Source organism: Nannobrachium achirus (genome assembly GCF_963921795.1).
Source record: "Nannobrachium achirus genome assembly, chromosome: 16".
Lineage (NCBI taxonomy): Eukaryota > Metazoa > Chordata > Actinopteri > Myctophiformes > Myctophidae > Nannobrachium > Nannobrachium achirus.
In genome coordinates, this window is record NC_137823.1 from 28,599,345 (window position 1) to 28,615,493 (window position 16,149).

General features: G+C 43.0%; 1 protein-coding gene across 1 annotated transcript in view; it reads right to left on the minus strand.

Moving 5' to 3' along the window:
• slc24a4b (solute carrier family 24 member 4b) overlaps positions 1-15,968 on the minus strand; it is a gene marked incomplete at both ends in the record, with an annotated part of 66,338 nt that extends 50,370 nt beyond the window's left edge. The window contains 2 exons of the mRNA XM_080744843.1: positions 2,470-2,586; positions 15,782-15,968. Coding sequence (XP_080600969.1) covers positions 2,470-2,586; positions 15,782-15,968 — 304 coding nt within the window. The remainder of the gene's footprint in view (positions 1-2,469; positions 2,587-15,781) is intronic.
• Positions 15,969-16,149: the final 181 nt, after the last annotated feature.

The window sequence follows — 16,149 nt, forward strand, 5'->3', positions numbered from 1 at the left end:
ACCGTTATTATTATTATGTTAAAACACTTTAACCACTCAAAACCTGCCAAAAACTATTTAAAGTTGTCTCTAAAACATTTGGGGGTAATTGGTGTAATTTTCTCATACATTCTTTTGCTTGGGAAGCAGCTTTGAAATTCAATTACTTCTCCCACTATACAAACAAACTCAAACGACTACAATCGAGTGTCCCATTTAGTCGCTGAAAATTATGCAAGCTGAGGAATTGTGCATTTTCTCCCCCCTCCTTTTACCCAGCGCCGATGTCAGCACTGTTGCTGGAATTGTCAGCATTGTATCCACCACAACTAATTACAGCGTTCACTAATACCTTAAGTGCAGCAAGGGTGTACTAAAATAATCTATACATGACCCTTTTATAGTCTTCGCAATACAAATTAGAATGCAGCAAGTGATCTAAAATGAAATGTGGAGGTGATCAGCGTGTCAGTGACTAATAACACTGATTAAACGAGAATTACGGAGGAGTGCATTACTTAGGGTAATCTGATGTTATTCCATCCATTAACAAGTGGTAGAGGCAAAAAGAGGAAAGAAAAAAAAAAAAAAAAAAGAAAAGAAATCTACAGAGTTCGCTCTGACCGGAGGTGGGAGGGGTTTAGCGTCAGTTTGCCGAGAGCCTTGTATTAAGAGAAAGTCGCGCCACCTCCGTTCACTTCATGGGGCCAGGTCTTCTGCGTACATCTACTGTATTGGCGAAAGTGACAAAGCGCGAACCAGAAGTTTACAGAATGCATTGGAGTCTATGAGGGAAAAGTGTCATTTTGAGTTACATGAACCATGTGACCGTTTCTGACCCCGCATTGGCAGAACTCTCTTTACAAGGCTCCGAGTTTGCCTTTTTTACAGCAGCTGCACAGAAATAAAACTCATTTTCCACCATTATGAAAGTCAGATGTAAAAATAATAATAGATTTCGAGTGATACAAATACGGTAAACGATTTAGCGTAAAATCCCATCGCTCTGCAGAGCTGCAGAGTACTCTGCAAAAAAACTAAAACAAACTACCAATCGTTGTGGAATATCATAACATCAGATTAATGTGGCCTGGAATTCTTCTTTAATGGTACAAACCTATTGCACGGCCCTTTTCTCACACCCATCCACCTCCTTAGTCCTGTGTGTCGCCTATTAGATCAGCAATGGTTCTCAGTTCTCCAGTATTATAGTCCACAAAAGATAAGCATTCATATAGACATCTGGTGCACAAATCAACTAAATGATATGTCAAGATAAAATAAAAAGGTATTTGCCCTTTAGATCCACAGTAAAATCACTCTCACCATTAAACTAACATGTTGAAAATGTAATCCGTTAGACCAGGGTTCCTAAACATTTCCATGCCAAGGATCCCCAAATAGCATTAGCCTATGGCTGCGGTCACCATTTTGCCAAATGGCTTAAAAAAGTTAATCTACTGTACAAGCTTACAACATGATGCAACACACTGAGCTTTGGAAAACCTGTACATTTTTGGGAGAAAACGTTTAAAAAGTGTTGACAATAATGACAATGCCCAAGGGACGCCAGGTTCAAATGGTTCAATAATCTATTCTAATATGAACTAAAACTACAAAGATGCAATTCTGGTAAATGGGATTATTTTAAAGAGTAACTTTTAGCCAATGAGGAAACAACATAACATTTTAGAGTAACTTTTAGCCAATAAGGAAACAGCTAAAATGTCATGTGAAGCTCGACCAATCCTCTGGTGGTTTAATCATTTAACCAATGATGAATGAAGCAACAAAAACTGCCTTTGATGTTGTGGGCATACGTCACCATAAGTCATAAGTATCATTTAGCCAATTAGGAAGCAGGGAAAAAAACGCTTTTAGCCAATGAGGAAGCTGCATAAAGGTAACGTCACGAAAATACTTGTTCCTCATTGGCTAAATGTTACTCTATAAACTCGAGCTGATAACAATAGTGTGTTTTGTAATATACAGCAGTTACCGAATGCTATTCATTGTGTTTATCCCCCTCCCCCCACCCCAATATTTCCTTTCCTTTCCAATTTTCCCCTGGGCACCAAAGTCTAGGGTTGGGGCGATAAGTGATATTATCGTTTTTATCATGACAAAAAACACTAACGATAATCATATTGTGGAGATTTAATGTATTGTGATATCGTCCTCCATCATGCACTGGGATCAATTCACCTTTTATTTGCCGAGTGTTCCACTTATGTACCACTTAAACACTCTATAAATGGTAAAAGGTCCTTTTTTTCACGCTCTATCAAATGTCTGTCAAAAAGCTCACAACGCGTTGCAACGTGACGCGCTGTGATCTTGTAGATCGGCTATTTTTGGCAGATACTCCGCCCCAGGATAATGGATTTTGATTATCGCGTTAATATCGTAAATCACGATTTCTTTTGTCACAATCATCATGATATGACATTTTCATATCGTCCCATCCCTACCACAATTAGACTAGTGTACCTGGTTCTGTGCAGTTCTTCTGCTCCGTTTCATTGTCTGATGAATGCGAGGCCATGAGTCTTCTTCCCCAGGGTTCATGGTCCGGGTGCGGATGCCCCTCCACCACCATCCCATAACCTGGAACAGAACATGAGCAGTGTCATTATAAATGGTGAATTCATATATCGCTTTTATCCAAGGCGCTTTACATAGATTGTGCATTACATTCACCACCCATTCATACACCGATGGCGGAGGAAACCATGCAAGGCACCAACCTGCTCACCGGGAGCAACTAGGAGTTCAGAGTCTTGCTCAAGGGCTCTTCGACATTAACTCAGGGGGAGCCCGGATTCAAACTGGGAACGCTTGGGGAACCCTTTGTGCTCTAATGACAGTTTCTCGACACCTGAGCTACCCCTGAGCAGAACATTAAAACATATCAATTCACAAGAAGAATACTAAACTGACATCGAAAAAACAGTTGTGGCATTCTTTTTTTTTTTCTGCTTCTAAAGTCAAATACAAGTTCTTGTGGGCTTATTTTGAAATAAAATCCCCAAAGATGCTTAAAAAACCCACATGCTTTTCTAAATCACTTAAAAGGGCGCTTTGGGATGTTTTTCATTCCGCATCTGTAAACATCAAAATGCATCAGGTTTGGTGGGGGGAAAAAACTAATTCTGCAATTAACTGTCTGTGATTGTTTAACGGAATAACTACCGTTTTGGAATCCATTATGTAATATGATACGGACTGTTATGGCAATTGTTTAAACTTGAATTATTTTATTACTAGCCCTTACCCGTTCAAAGATATGAGCTCCGAAATGATGTGCAGTGTGTGGGTTATGGGATGTGCACTGTGCACACAGTATATGAGGGATGGAAAGTAACTTTAACTGGTGCTTGCATGATAATATGTAGGAGCATCAATGTAAGAAACACCCGTTTCGTTTAATGGCTATAGAGATACTGTGTACCGATCTGCATGATTTTTGGACAACATCTGTAACAGGGCCAGACACCTCCCACCCCACCCCACCCTCACTCACTCAGACAGACAGACACTCACTCACTCAGACAGACATTCGGAAAATGATATGTTTGATATCATAGCACAAACTGCAATAGATGATCACAAATTAGAAGGTAAAATAGCAGGGAAATACATTTGTGATTTATTCTATTTAGCCCTTCCCCTGAATGGTCTATCAAGTTAAAGGCCCTTTCCTACTGCGACCGATAATTCCCGTTTATGGAATGTAAAACAGCCCAATTTCTTACAGTTCTACAATGCTTGAGCATCAGAGAATTAATTGAGATGAGAAACTAGCTTCCAAAATCTCTGTTTACTGTAGATCTCTGGTCTCCCTGATTGTGACCATGACTGAGATGATTACAATCTCAAGAGGCAGATTTAACTCTAGGCTCCTGATTTAATCATTTATTGGAAGGACAATGTGGTTACTTAGTCAACTGATTTAATTCTAGGGTGGGATACAAATCTTGCTAAACCCCGTAAATATATCCATGTTTTACTTCAGAATTCCAGTTACACAAAAACATTTAACTAACCCAACTAACCCTAACCCTAACCCTAACCCTATTCAGTATATCTTTACATATATTAAATAATATCTTATAATATGCATAATGATGCATATCGTCGTTGTCGGGTGAAAACCTTGTATGTCCAAAACGGTTCGTTTTGCATTTATCATTTTAAAAATGATTGAAACTAATGAAAACAGACGATCTATAAGCACACGAGGCGTTGTGTGCTTGTAGATCTGCTGTTTTCACTACCTTTGTGCGACGGCCTTGTATGACGAAGCAGGGCTTTACTTTGCGAAAAAACATAAACATTTGAAACTTAGGAGATACGAGGTTTCTGCCCGACAGTGACGATATCATAGCTTGCCACAGTACAGTGAATAATGTACAGCAAATGCACAGCAAATTATAGCATACTGTGTAAAAAAAAAAAACATCATCAAGTTGAAATGATTTTCAACTTCCTACTCCTACCAAAAATCTAACTACTGGTAACCAACAACAGTAACCGGAAATGATCGTAAACCTGCTCGCCGTCGCAGCCGCCCCTACAACTGCAGAAGCTACCTTTCCACGTAGTCGCTACAACGTCTGCTGCATAGGCGCGTGTGCCATGGGAACCAAATAGTTCAGTAAAAGGGGTGGGACCCCGTCACCGGCGGCTGTTTGCTTAACGACTGACTGCTACAGCGATTGCGTCATAGCAGCCGTACTCCACCTGGCGTTGCCATCCTGAAAATCGTCAAGCTTGATCCCTATTACGGTAAATGCTCACTACGGTAGCAATTATCAAGCGTCAACAAGCTTCAGCTGTACACAGACACACACACCTCCCCATTTGCAGTGCTCTATGGAGTAAGTCTCATTTCTCTCCAAAAGCCCTTGAATATGATGGAATATGATTAAGGATTACTGTGATTATGTTAAGCTCAAATTTGATATCACACACACCATAAAAAAAAAGTTTTTTTTTTGTTTTTTTTCTTCAAAATAATTAATCAAATAATTTCTTAACAGCAATTAACGATTTTAGATACATTTTTAACATCCCTATATAACCACAACATGGGTCGTTATTATTCGACAGCTCTAGAATTCCAGTTTGTGTAAAATATATGGACAAAGCGAAGCCATTGGTTTCTATGCAGCGCAAATGACACAATATGGGTCCTTGGTATGGGTGTTGCCATCATAGATTGTAAAGGCACCAAGGGATGCTATTGGCTGCCAACGGTCACGTGCAACCGCAGGGATACATGGGAGAATGTGGTCAGAGCCTCCCGAAATACAGCACACGAAGAAGAACACAGCCGGGCGAGCCGGCTGGTATCAGTTTAGTTGGCCACGCCCCCCACAACTTTATAATTTATTTTAAAATAAATTGGACCAAATTTCGACAAAACGCATAAACCATAAAGTATTCATGAAAATGTTAATTAAGGTTAGAAAACGAAAGGGGAAAATGAATGGGATCCAATGGAGTACAATTCTTTTTGCGATCGGCCGGGGGGGAAAACAGCGCAACTAGCGGCCAATCATAGGAAGTTTTACTTCCGTATTGGAGTCATTTTAAATCGGCAGAACTATGCCCCTGGTTTGTGTCCAGTTATTGAAAGTAAATCAGCATTAAATGGCACGCATCGAGTGATCGGCAATCATCTGGACGAGCTGACAGATGATCCACCTTCTGACACACCCTCCAACTGTCACTCAGTGGTGTAAAGTAACCAAGTACATTTACTTAAGTACAATTGAGGCATTTTGTACTTTACTTTGAGAATTTCCAATTTCCAATACTTTTACTTCTACTCCACTACATCTCCGGATCCAAATATTGTACTTTTACTCCACTACATTTATTTGAAAACTTTAGTTACTAATTACTTTGATTGGTCCGGCCCGGGGCTTTACGAGTGTGATCAACTCTCCCAGAGAGATCTCAGATGGTAAAGTAGGGCGGTAGCCTACGCACTACTGCCACCATCTGACGCAAGTCAGGTTACCTGTAGAGGGCGCCGCCTGCCATTTCTGCTGTGTAAACAGTAGTGTAAAGTAACGTGTAGCCTACATTTACTCAAGTACTGTACTTACATTAAGTACAACTTTGAGTATTTGTACTTTACTTGAGTATTTCCCATTTTCAATAATTTTACTTGTACCACCACTGGCTTTACACCGCAGCAATGGCGGCGGTGCTCTCTACCGGGGAGCGCTCAGGTCTGTGGCAATTGTAGTCTTAGCGGCCATGTTTTGGGTCAAACACAGGTGTTTCAATTGTTTGATTGGCATACAACTAATGTTCTACTCCAATCAGAACACCTGTGTTTGCCCCAAAACATGGCTGCGGTAGGACTACAGTTGCTGCACTCTAAACACGAAGACCATTCACTGAGTTGTTTTTTTAGTTTTTTTTAAACGCTTACCGTACACAGGCAAACATCTCAAGAAATGTGTGTGCCCACATGAAACCACTGAGAAAGCCAAGGCCGTCTCCAGAATGCAATAAAACCACTGTGGTATATACGCAAGGCCTGTGAGTGGCGCTGTAAGAGTGCCACAAAGCACCAATGAGAGAGAAGAGAGCGATGTTTTTTTTTCTTTATCATGTCCACTTTTTGCTGACGGTGGTAGTGTGGGAGGGAGCCATGTACAAGAGCCCCATCGCGCTCAGTAGCACGAACGCAACGCTGACAGTGTGGCCGAAAGGTCTAAAACGATTAAAAACTTGCGAGGATTCACCTAAAATTGTATTTGTATGGACGGCACCTGAGTTAGAGATCTAATGTATGACGTTTCATGGCCTTGTTTTCTGATTTGACGATACAGTGTATTTTATCATTGCGTTAAAGAGTTACACACATACAACACAGACAGACACAGCCTAATTGCCATAATTTTGTTCAACTAAAACTGCCCGGTTTTGTGCCACATCTTCGTTCTGGAGAGAGAAAGAACAGTCCCGTAGGAAAAAAAACAGTTTTAGCTTCACCCACTGATGGCTGCTCAGATGGTTGTGATAGGCACTCTGGGGATGTACGTATAGTTAGGGCTATGTGTAATGCCAGGGAGGGACACAGGACACATAGTCGGGACCGTGTTAAAATTAACGCTTTCTAGAAATTCTTCTTTCAACTGGCTCCACAGTGGTTAAGCAATTTCTGCTGATCTTGAATGCACACCAAAGTCCAAATGAATAAATATATTCCACATTTTACCAAAAACGTGTGTTCCTTCATGGTGCCATTTATGTTTTGTTATGTTGTATGACATTCTAGGTCCACTGGAACATTTAGACTGAAAGTAAGGAATCACTTTAAACCTATGAAAAAATAACACCCAGAACCACAGAGGGGACAACGTGTCAGTGCTTCGCATACATATTACCGCCAGGATGCATTTTGCATACAACACAAAAACAAACAGCAGTCGTCATCAATATTGTCAGTACATCAAAAGAACATTCTGTTGTGAACAGAACAGGGGTGAAAAGTAATTCTAGCTTCACTTAAAGGAGTAGTTCACCCCTAAAATGACTTTTTCTAATGATTACTCAAAACCATGTCACACAACTATGTTTTTGTTGCATTCCTAAGACAATCATTTTATTAAAATAAATTTACCCCCATTGATTCCGGAATCAATGGGGTACATTTACGATAATATTTATTTTATCTTAGGAATGCGACAAATTAACTCATTCTGTGCCAATCACGTGTATACACGTGATATATTAGTGCATCCCACAGTGCCAATCACGTGTATACACGTGATTCAAAAAAAAAAAAAAAAAATTTTTTTGAAAGATTTTTTTGGAAATTTTTTTTTTGGACCCCATCAAAACTAGTGAACATGATTTCAATCGCGATTTTGCATGTTTAACCCCCATACAACCCCCATACAACTCAGGTAGCAGACCTCCAAGCTCACAACAGTGTAAAACATAATGGCTATTATCTCAAGAATGCCTGAACGGATTTCCAATCGGATTTTTTTGTTTGAAAGCTGTGAACAAACTGCACAAACCCACAACAATGCAATCCAGGATTGCATTGGATTTTTTAGAGCTCATTCTTCTCTGTTTTTTTCCCATGCATGAGGTGTGCAAGGTTTAATCATGGCTAAGTTGACGAAAATAAGGCTTTTAAAATGCTTGGTAGCCAATAGCTAACTTCAAGCTAACTTCATCCTCTTCCTGTACATGCACAAAGGAAAGTGTTTAGGCAAGTCATGGCTGCAGGGCTTCTGCATATACCAGCATATCTCTATGGGATTGTCTGTGGCACACTTGGCCCCCTCTAGTGGTGAAAGGGTGGCATTAAATGAGTTAAAAAAACATATTGAACTACTCCTTTCTTTTTTGATTTAGTATTGTACCCAACTATTTTTAAAAGGCATTTACAGACCTGTTTTAGTTTGCATTAAAACCTCTTCTCTTCAAAGTCAATCTTTGAGAAAGCTGCTTTGTAAAGAACAATTGGTCACTAATTGAAGAGTCAATCAATGATTTAGAGAAGCATTGATGGGTAGGATGCATATTGAAAGGGTTATATCTAGACGTGAGGGACCATAATGTGCATGCACAGCGCAGCGGCGGCCTTGGAACACCATGGTTCCCGGCCCCCAGCTCCTCCTGGTTACATGTGCAAGTGTCATTGCGCAAAGACATTTAACTACTTACTGCTCCTTATGAGCAGGTCGGTGCGGGTGTCGCTCTCCATTCCGACATGTCGCCACTCCGAAATTGACTTCTTATTGTCGGAGTGGCGGTTACGTTTAGGGTAAGGGTTAGAGATAGGGTTAGTGTCGGAATGGAGACATGTCGGAAAGGAGACATGTCGGAGTGGCGGGGTGTAACCGGTCGGTGCCTTGCATGGTTTCCTCCGCTGTTTGTGTGTGAATTAGAGTTCTCAACGGGCCTGAAAATTAAGGCCTGGCCCTAACTGGGCCAGCCCAAGGCCCTATCCGGCCCGACTAGTTGGCATACATTTTAGGCCCTAACCGGCCCGAAAACGTTGGGTATGATCGAGTTTGGAAAGAATTTGAGAACTCTATCACAGAGTAATAGTAATAAAATAACAAATATATTTTCTTTTTTCATTGAGCCCAAGGCTCTACCCGGCCCAATTAATTAGCATACATTTTAGGCCCTACCAGACCCTAATGTTGGGTCGGGAGAATGCGAGAACTCTAGTGTCAATGGGTGAATGTAATGCACATTGTAAAAAAAAAACCTCTGTATGAAATGAATGTACTTTTTTTTTTACATCATCATCATCACTCTGATCCGAGTGCCGCGCTGCGAGCGTGTAGATCTGCTATTTTTGAAAAAGTCGTGAAAATAAATCCATTCCCCTAGTGAGATTAGAGAGATCTTCAAGATGTTACACTGTCGGTTACCTGGCTACAGGTACTGCATGGCATCTTGATAAATGAAACATTCTGAAAACTGCTGTGCAGAATACTCTAGATGGCAAAGACTCAAAAGCTAAACTAAGCTAAACAGATATCAAACCCCTTTGCTGCCTTGAAGGAGAAGCCAAAACTATCCACGTGGTATCTGTCTGCCTCCGATCCAAGCAGATTGTATTGTGTTGTAGTGAGACAGAGCAACAGTAACCTGGTAGTACAGTAATGTCATCCCCCAGCTCTAGTCCAATCATCTGGGGAGGGGTGGACCAAGGACACTCATAAATCACCTCCACACATCCTGCACTGTGAGCGTGTGCCCGTACCAGAGTGCACCTCCTCACAGGCCTCCTGCTGCCAAAAATCATCCCTTCTACACCAGGGATCTTCAACGTTTTCAGGCCAAGGACCCCTTGGCTGAGAGAGAGATGAAGCATGGACCCCCAATAGAGCCTATATACAGTATTGTATACAATTGTGTTGCAAATTAAACATGTTCATAGATTTCTTAGACGGCTTAGGCTTGTTTGACAGCACTGTCATCAGACAGTGTATGTTGGATTAATGTGTATCTTTTTAGACATTTAACCACTTGAACAATCAATACGTGGTCTGCGCTTCCTTTCCCTCCAAAACACCAAACCTCTTTGCCAGAAATAGCCGATCTACAAGCTCACAAGTTAACGCCTTGCAGTGTGAGGCGTTGTGAGCTTGTAGATCTGCTATTTTCTGCTAATGTTCCACTCAGAATAGGGATGCTAGGGTTCAAGTGTTAAATGTAAAAAAAAACATGATCATATCACACAAAGATTTGGAGGACCCCCCGTGGTAACTGAGGACCCCATGTTGAAAACCCTTGTTCTACACAGTAAGATCCTCAGTGTTTCGTTTAACTCTACTCAGAGACCATGTACACCAGGGGTGGGCAACTTTGATGATGGAGAGGGCCACTATATTTCCACCTTCACTCCAGAGGGCCACATTGCATATTGCTACGTTCTACTTTGTTTTTCTAGTATATCTCATACAAAAGAAGTTTTGAGCTTGTAGATCTGCTATTTTTGCTTCTTTTGAATTGGAAACATGAATATTTTTTGTTATTTTTTAATTGGAATCCTGAAATGTACAATTGTATTTAATTTCAAATGCATTTAGTTATACTCATGTTAACTTTATGAACCTAAATACAAATATGTTGGATATGAAAAAAAAGACTAACATTTTAGTACTACTATACTAGTAACTAAGCTACTAGTATAGACTGAAGTAATTAAAACGGTCATATTTGCATGTTTGGGATTGTAACAGCTGAAACCAATTATAATATTAACCTGCGGGCCGCATTAAGTGTAGGTGGGGGCCGCATGTGGCCCCCGGGCCGCCAGTTGCCCATGATGTACACTCTCAGGCCAAGGCTACACAGAGCTGGATATTTGTGAATCTAGACATTTTTTGGTGCTGTTGGGGCTTGTAGCCACACGAAGCTGGATATTTTGGCAGTGAATCTGGATATTTTTTAAACCAGATAAATAAGTGAAGACATTGAAAAATATCCGATTCACTGGATCCGTGTAGACAGGGAACCCGGATATCTCTGAAGACTTTACTGTGTGTGTGCTTGTTAGACCTAGATATCTTTGTCGTGTGGACCTAGATATTTTTCTATGTGGATATCTGAAAAACCGGGATACATGAAATATCCAGCTCCGTGTAGACCTAGATATTTTTCTATGTGGATATCTGAAAAACCAGGATATATGAAATATCCAGCTCCGTGTAGCCATGGCCTCAGTTACAAGTGGATAAATAACACTGAAGCTTTTCCTCTGTACTACAGCCTCCCTCTTCACATCCTCTGCACACACCTGTTCAGGCCTGGGCTCTGCCCTGCTTCCATAAACACCTGTTCTAGGCTAGCCTCCCGTGTGGTGCCCCGCTACCAGACATGTATCCAATCCGCATGCAGGATGAAACACCACATGCCTGCCACCCCTCTTTCATTAAAAGACATAACCCAGAAGAAATGCATCTCTTTGCATCCATTTTGCCCAGTCCCACATTACAGCACGCAGTCGTAGGAGTGTTTTTTTGCAGGTCTTTCAGTCCGAGTGTATCAAAAAGGCAACTGGGTTATGGTGGAGACGACCTCCCATTTGCCGACCATAAAGGTTAACATTCACCAGGTTAGCATTCACCAGCGTTGTCAGGTTAGCATTTCACCAGGTTAGCATTCACCAGCGTTAGTTTTACTGAGGTTAGGGTTTAGGTGTATCTCCTTCCCCCCAACTTTAATCATCTCCGCGCAGCTAATCACAAGCTTCCGCTGCCTTAACCCAGTTGCCTTTTTGATAAAATAAAAAAAACACTCGCGGAGTCGCACGCAAACACACATCAAACAGGTGTCAGCCGACGGTCACAGTTAATTATTGTGACATGACAAACGCTTGTTTACTCGTTTCTTTTCTGATACTTGAGAGATGAGTACTAAACAAGTCCATAAGGCCATGATATAGAGTTAGTTTCATCTGATTAGCATGCAGCAACCATGACACATAAGTCCGGGAGCATTCCATTGCCCTAGAAGGCTTAGAGATCAAACGCCTCTCATCTGGCACACGTTGAGATGGCCACCATTGCTTCTGAAAAGGCACAGCAGTGAATCATGGCTGAAGTTCACAGAACCGTCGATCTCTGTCAACCCCTGCATGGCAACACTCACACTTTGGGTCAGGCAAACTCGATTAGAAAGAAAAAAAGGCTAGCCATTAGGCCCATTACTGACCAGGAGGCTTAGTTAGTTTGGCTCCCGGAGCGTGCCTTCTTCGGAGACAACAGATTTTTTCTGATTTGCACTTGCGTGGCATGATATCATTTGAGAATAATCTTTTAAGCCTCTTGTTGTTTTAATGTAATTAATAAAACTCTCCCCAATAATACATCCTTTCCGGAGACACACAGTACAGGCCATAGAGTGCTGATTTACAGATGATACTCTGGCCTGGGCCTAAGTGGATGCAGATGCAGCTCCCACACCAGCCTCTGAGGTTGAGGGTCAGGGTTAAAAGCACTTTGAGGACCAAACAGATTGAAACCACTTCCGTCCCTATACGTGATAGCAGTATAAATTCAAGGTTTCCATGAAACCGTAATCCCTCTCCCTGTGTGCTGCTGTGGCCAGGGGCGTCACAAGAGGGGGGCGGGGGATGGAACTGAGTTACCATGGCCCAAGGTGGAGGGGCCTTCATTATTTTATACTTTAGCTATTGAAAAATAGCAGATATACAAGCTCACAAGTCGTGAAAATGTGTGCAAATCTTTGAATATATGTACTTTTTAAAGCTATACTGTGTAAGTTGCTCAACTAGTGATCAGTAGCGGTATTGCTTTTTTCGGCAGTTTTTCGGCCGGAGTCGTCGCGGACCACCGCCGCGGACCACCGGAGCGGCGCCGCAAACCACCGCGACCGATAGTAATCCGTGGAGGGGTAGAACGCATGGTAGAAGTAATTTTCTGGCCAGGATTTGTGGATTAAGAGGTTAAAATCCTTCACCATGGTAAACACTGTAGCCAAGCGGAGGCGCTTCCTGGAGACCAGAGCAGATAAGCTGTGATTGGCCGGTAGTGTACCATGTGTGCATGATCGGCGATGTGATTGGGCAACGTATACACAACGTATACAGATGATGCAGATTACGTCATTTTGGCGCGAAATCCCGCCCCTGTCACTGCTAAGAAGAAAACATATAAAGAGAAGGCTTCAGAAGCTGAAAATAACGGAGTGGGTGTTCTAAAACTTTAGTGATTTAACAGTTAGGACAATTTTAAGATTTGTTTTATAAAAAAAGTTACATGGTACAACTTTAAGTGAACACTTGTAACTCAAATTTTGCTTCTGGGGGGGTCCCTGGAACTAAATATTTTGAGATGGGGGACCGTGGCCAAAATACATATCATTTTGGGGGTCCTTCACATGAAAATATTTGAGCACCACTGACATAGAAGGATTTGAAATATTCAGACTCCGCACAAATATTCATGATTTTTCAAAAATAGCAGATCTACATGCTCGCAGCGCGGCACTCGGTGCCGCGCTGTGAGCTTGTATATCTGCTATTTTTCAATAGTTAAAGCACAAAATGTGAGTGAATGCTTGTACCCAGTACCCAGGTATTTGTTGTGACCAGTGTTGTAGTGCTAAATTTGGAAGTGTGGGCAGTCTGGGCACTCCCCGCGCGTGCACGTACATGCACGTGCGTCCGTGCGCGTGCACATAACGTTTTCGCTGGCTTAAAACGGGTCTGCGCGGCGGCAGAAATAGCCTTAGACCAGTGGTTCTCAACCAATAATTTGATGACCGGATCATCAGCCAAACTTCCCATGCAAAATAGCTCCACAACTGATATTTCCAATTAATTAATCCATTTTCAAATCTTATATTACCATCTGCTGTTAGTCATGCTCATTTCAGCATGGCTGGCGAGCCTATTTCAACCAATTGCTGGGTCAGAACGACCTGAAAATATCAACTGACTTGACTTGAGAGAAGTGTGGGCACTCCGTACCCCCGCGTTCCCCCCCACTACATCCCTGGTTGTGACACCCCTGGCTGTGGCAAACACGAAATGTGCAATATCCATAGTGACACTGAATATAGCAATCCAGCCTGAGGGGTATTTTTTTTTATATGCCGTATAGATTTTGTGTTATGTTTTTGCAGATACAGGCTTCAAACCTTTCCGAGAGCCTATCACTCATGTTGATGGATAACCTCAGCTATGAATGACTAGTCAGGTATATTCCTCACTAGTATGTGGAATGTCAAGGTTAGTTGTCATGGCGGTATGGTGACGATTACATAACGAAGAGACAGCTGAGCTACTATTCTGCATGTTAAGTGTTCACCTCGGACACGTGCAGCGGTTTTGACATAGCCAGCCAGCCCCATACACGGGACCGCGTGCGCGTTCTTTGTAGCCTATATCTGAGGCTCGTGTGTGACATGCGTCTCACAAAACACGGTGCACGATGCATTCTGAAGAATAACCCACCGACCGACCTCACCGTGCACACATCTGAGAGCAGCTGTGAATAATGGATCGGCGAGAAGAAAGTGCTCACCGGCACCCCCCCCCCCCCTCCTCCCACACACACGCGCGCGCGCGCGCGCGCACACACACACACACACACACACACACACACCTCATTTTATTTCCCAAATGATCGTCCTCTGCGTAATTGTATCACTCGAGCCTCATGCAGAACCTAAAGCGTGCGTTATGCAGGAGAATGACTGTGTGTGTGTGTGTGTGTGTGTGTGTGTGTGTGTGTGTGTGTGTGTGTGTGTGTGTGTGTGTGTGTGTGTGTGTGTGTGTGTGTGTGTGTGTGTGTGTGTGTGTGTGTGTGTGTGTGCGTGCGTGCGTGCGAGAGAGAGAGGATGGTGCCAGCATTACCACGGGGCAGCGCTCCAAACGTAGTGACCAGAGATGCGCTGCTTGCCATTCGTCTCCAGCGCCTGGCAAAGAGCCACGCACATTTGGCTGGTTTGCCACAGATGGAGCGTAGAGAATAATGACTCCAACCAAAATTAGGCTTATTGAAAAAGCGTCCTGTCGTCGGTTATATTATACTGTATTGTCTACTACAGTGAATGTGGGTAGTGTGGTGTGTGTGTGTGTGTGTGTGTGTGTGTGTGTGTGTGTGTGTGTGTGTGTGTGTGTGTGTGTGTGTGTCACCGTGGGTTTGTATCTAAAAAACATTCCGTTTCCACGGCGCGCACACTGCGGCATAAGGACAGACAGACGCATAGAAAATACATTATTATGACCTACATACATCACCGATATGGAAGCAGTCTCCCAATATAAATGTACAACACAGCAGGCACACATTCATTGCACAACCATATAGGCTGCATCATTCGCTGCAGTCAGGAATGGATGGAGGCAGTACGTCCACCTATATGGCCAGAAAGCCTCATGCATGCCATTAAACCCAGAGCCACCGTACAGACAGCCCTGCAGGGCGCATTTTGCACAAGATAACATCCCCTGCTCAATCCTATGGATTTGATACATAGGAATTCCACGATTTATCTGACCAGGGAAGGCATACGTGCCCTTGACAGTGTGTGTGTGGGCTACTATACTTTCTCAAAGAATGATTTAAACGCAACGCGTTCTGATTGGAGTGATGCACGATTATTCTACTGCAGAATCCCTCAGCTTGATGGTGTGATCTGTCCTGTTCCATCCTCCATGGTGGCCCACGTTTGTCAGCAGTCCCCCGGTTAGGTTACCGGGCCCACCGTGACCCACATGGAGGACCGAACCGGTCCCCCCACACTGTGGCCACCCACTCACCCACTCACTCACCTGTCTTTGTGAGCAGAGCCGACGCGCTCCACGCCACGAACAGCACGCTGCAGATGAAACACACTTGCACGAAAAGCATCTGCCTCCTCTTGCGAACTTTGAAGATCTTTGAGATGATTGTCTTTTTGGAGGAGGAAGCGCCTCCGCCGTGCATGTTGTTGTTGTTATTGTCGTCTTCTTGGTCCATGCTTGCGGCTCTGCTGCTGCTGCTGGGGCCAGCGGCCACTGCTTCTTCTCTCTCCAATCGTCCTCTCCTCTCCCTGGCTCACTGCGGACGCCCAAACAAACTAACTGCTGCCCCCCTTTTCGGCCCTCCTCTTCAACACGGAACAGGCTGGTCGGGACGCGGTCCTCATCTCAAGTGGACC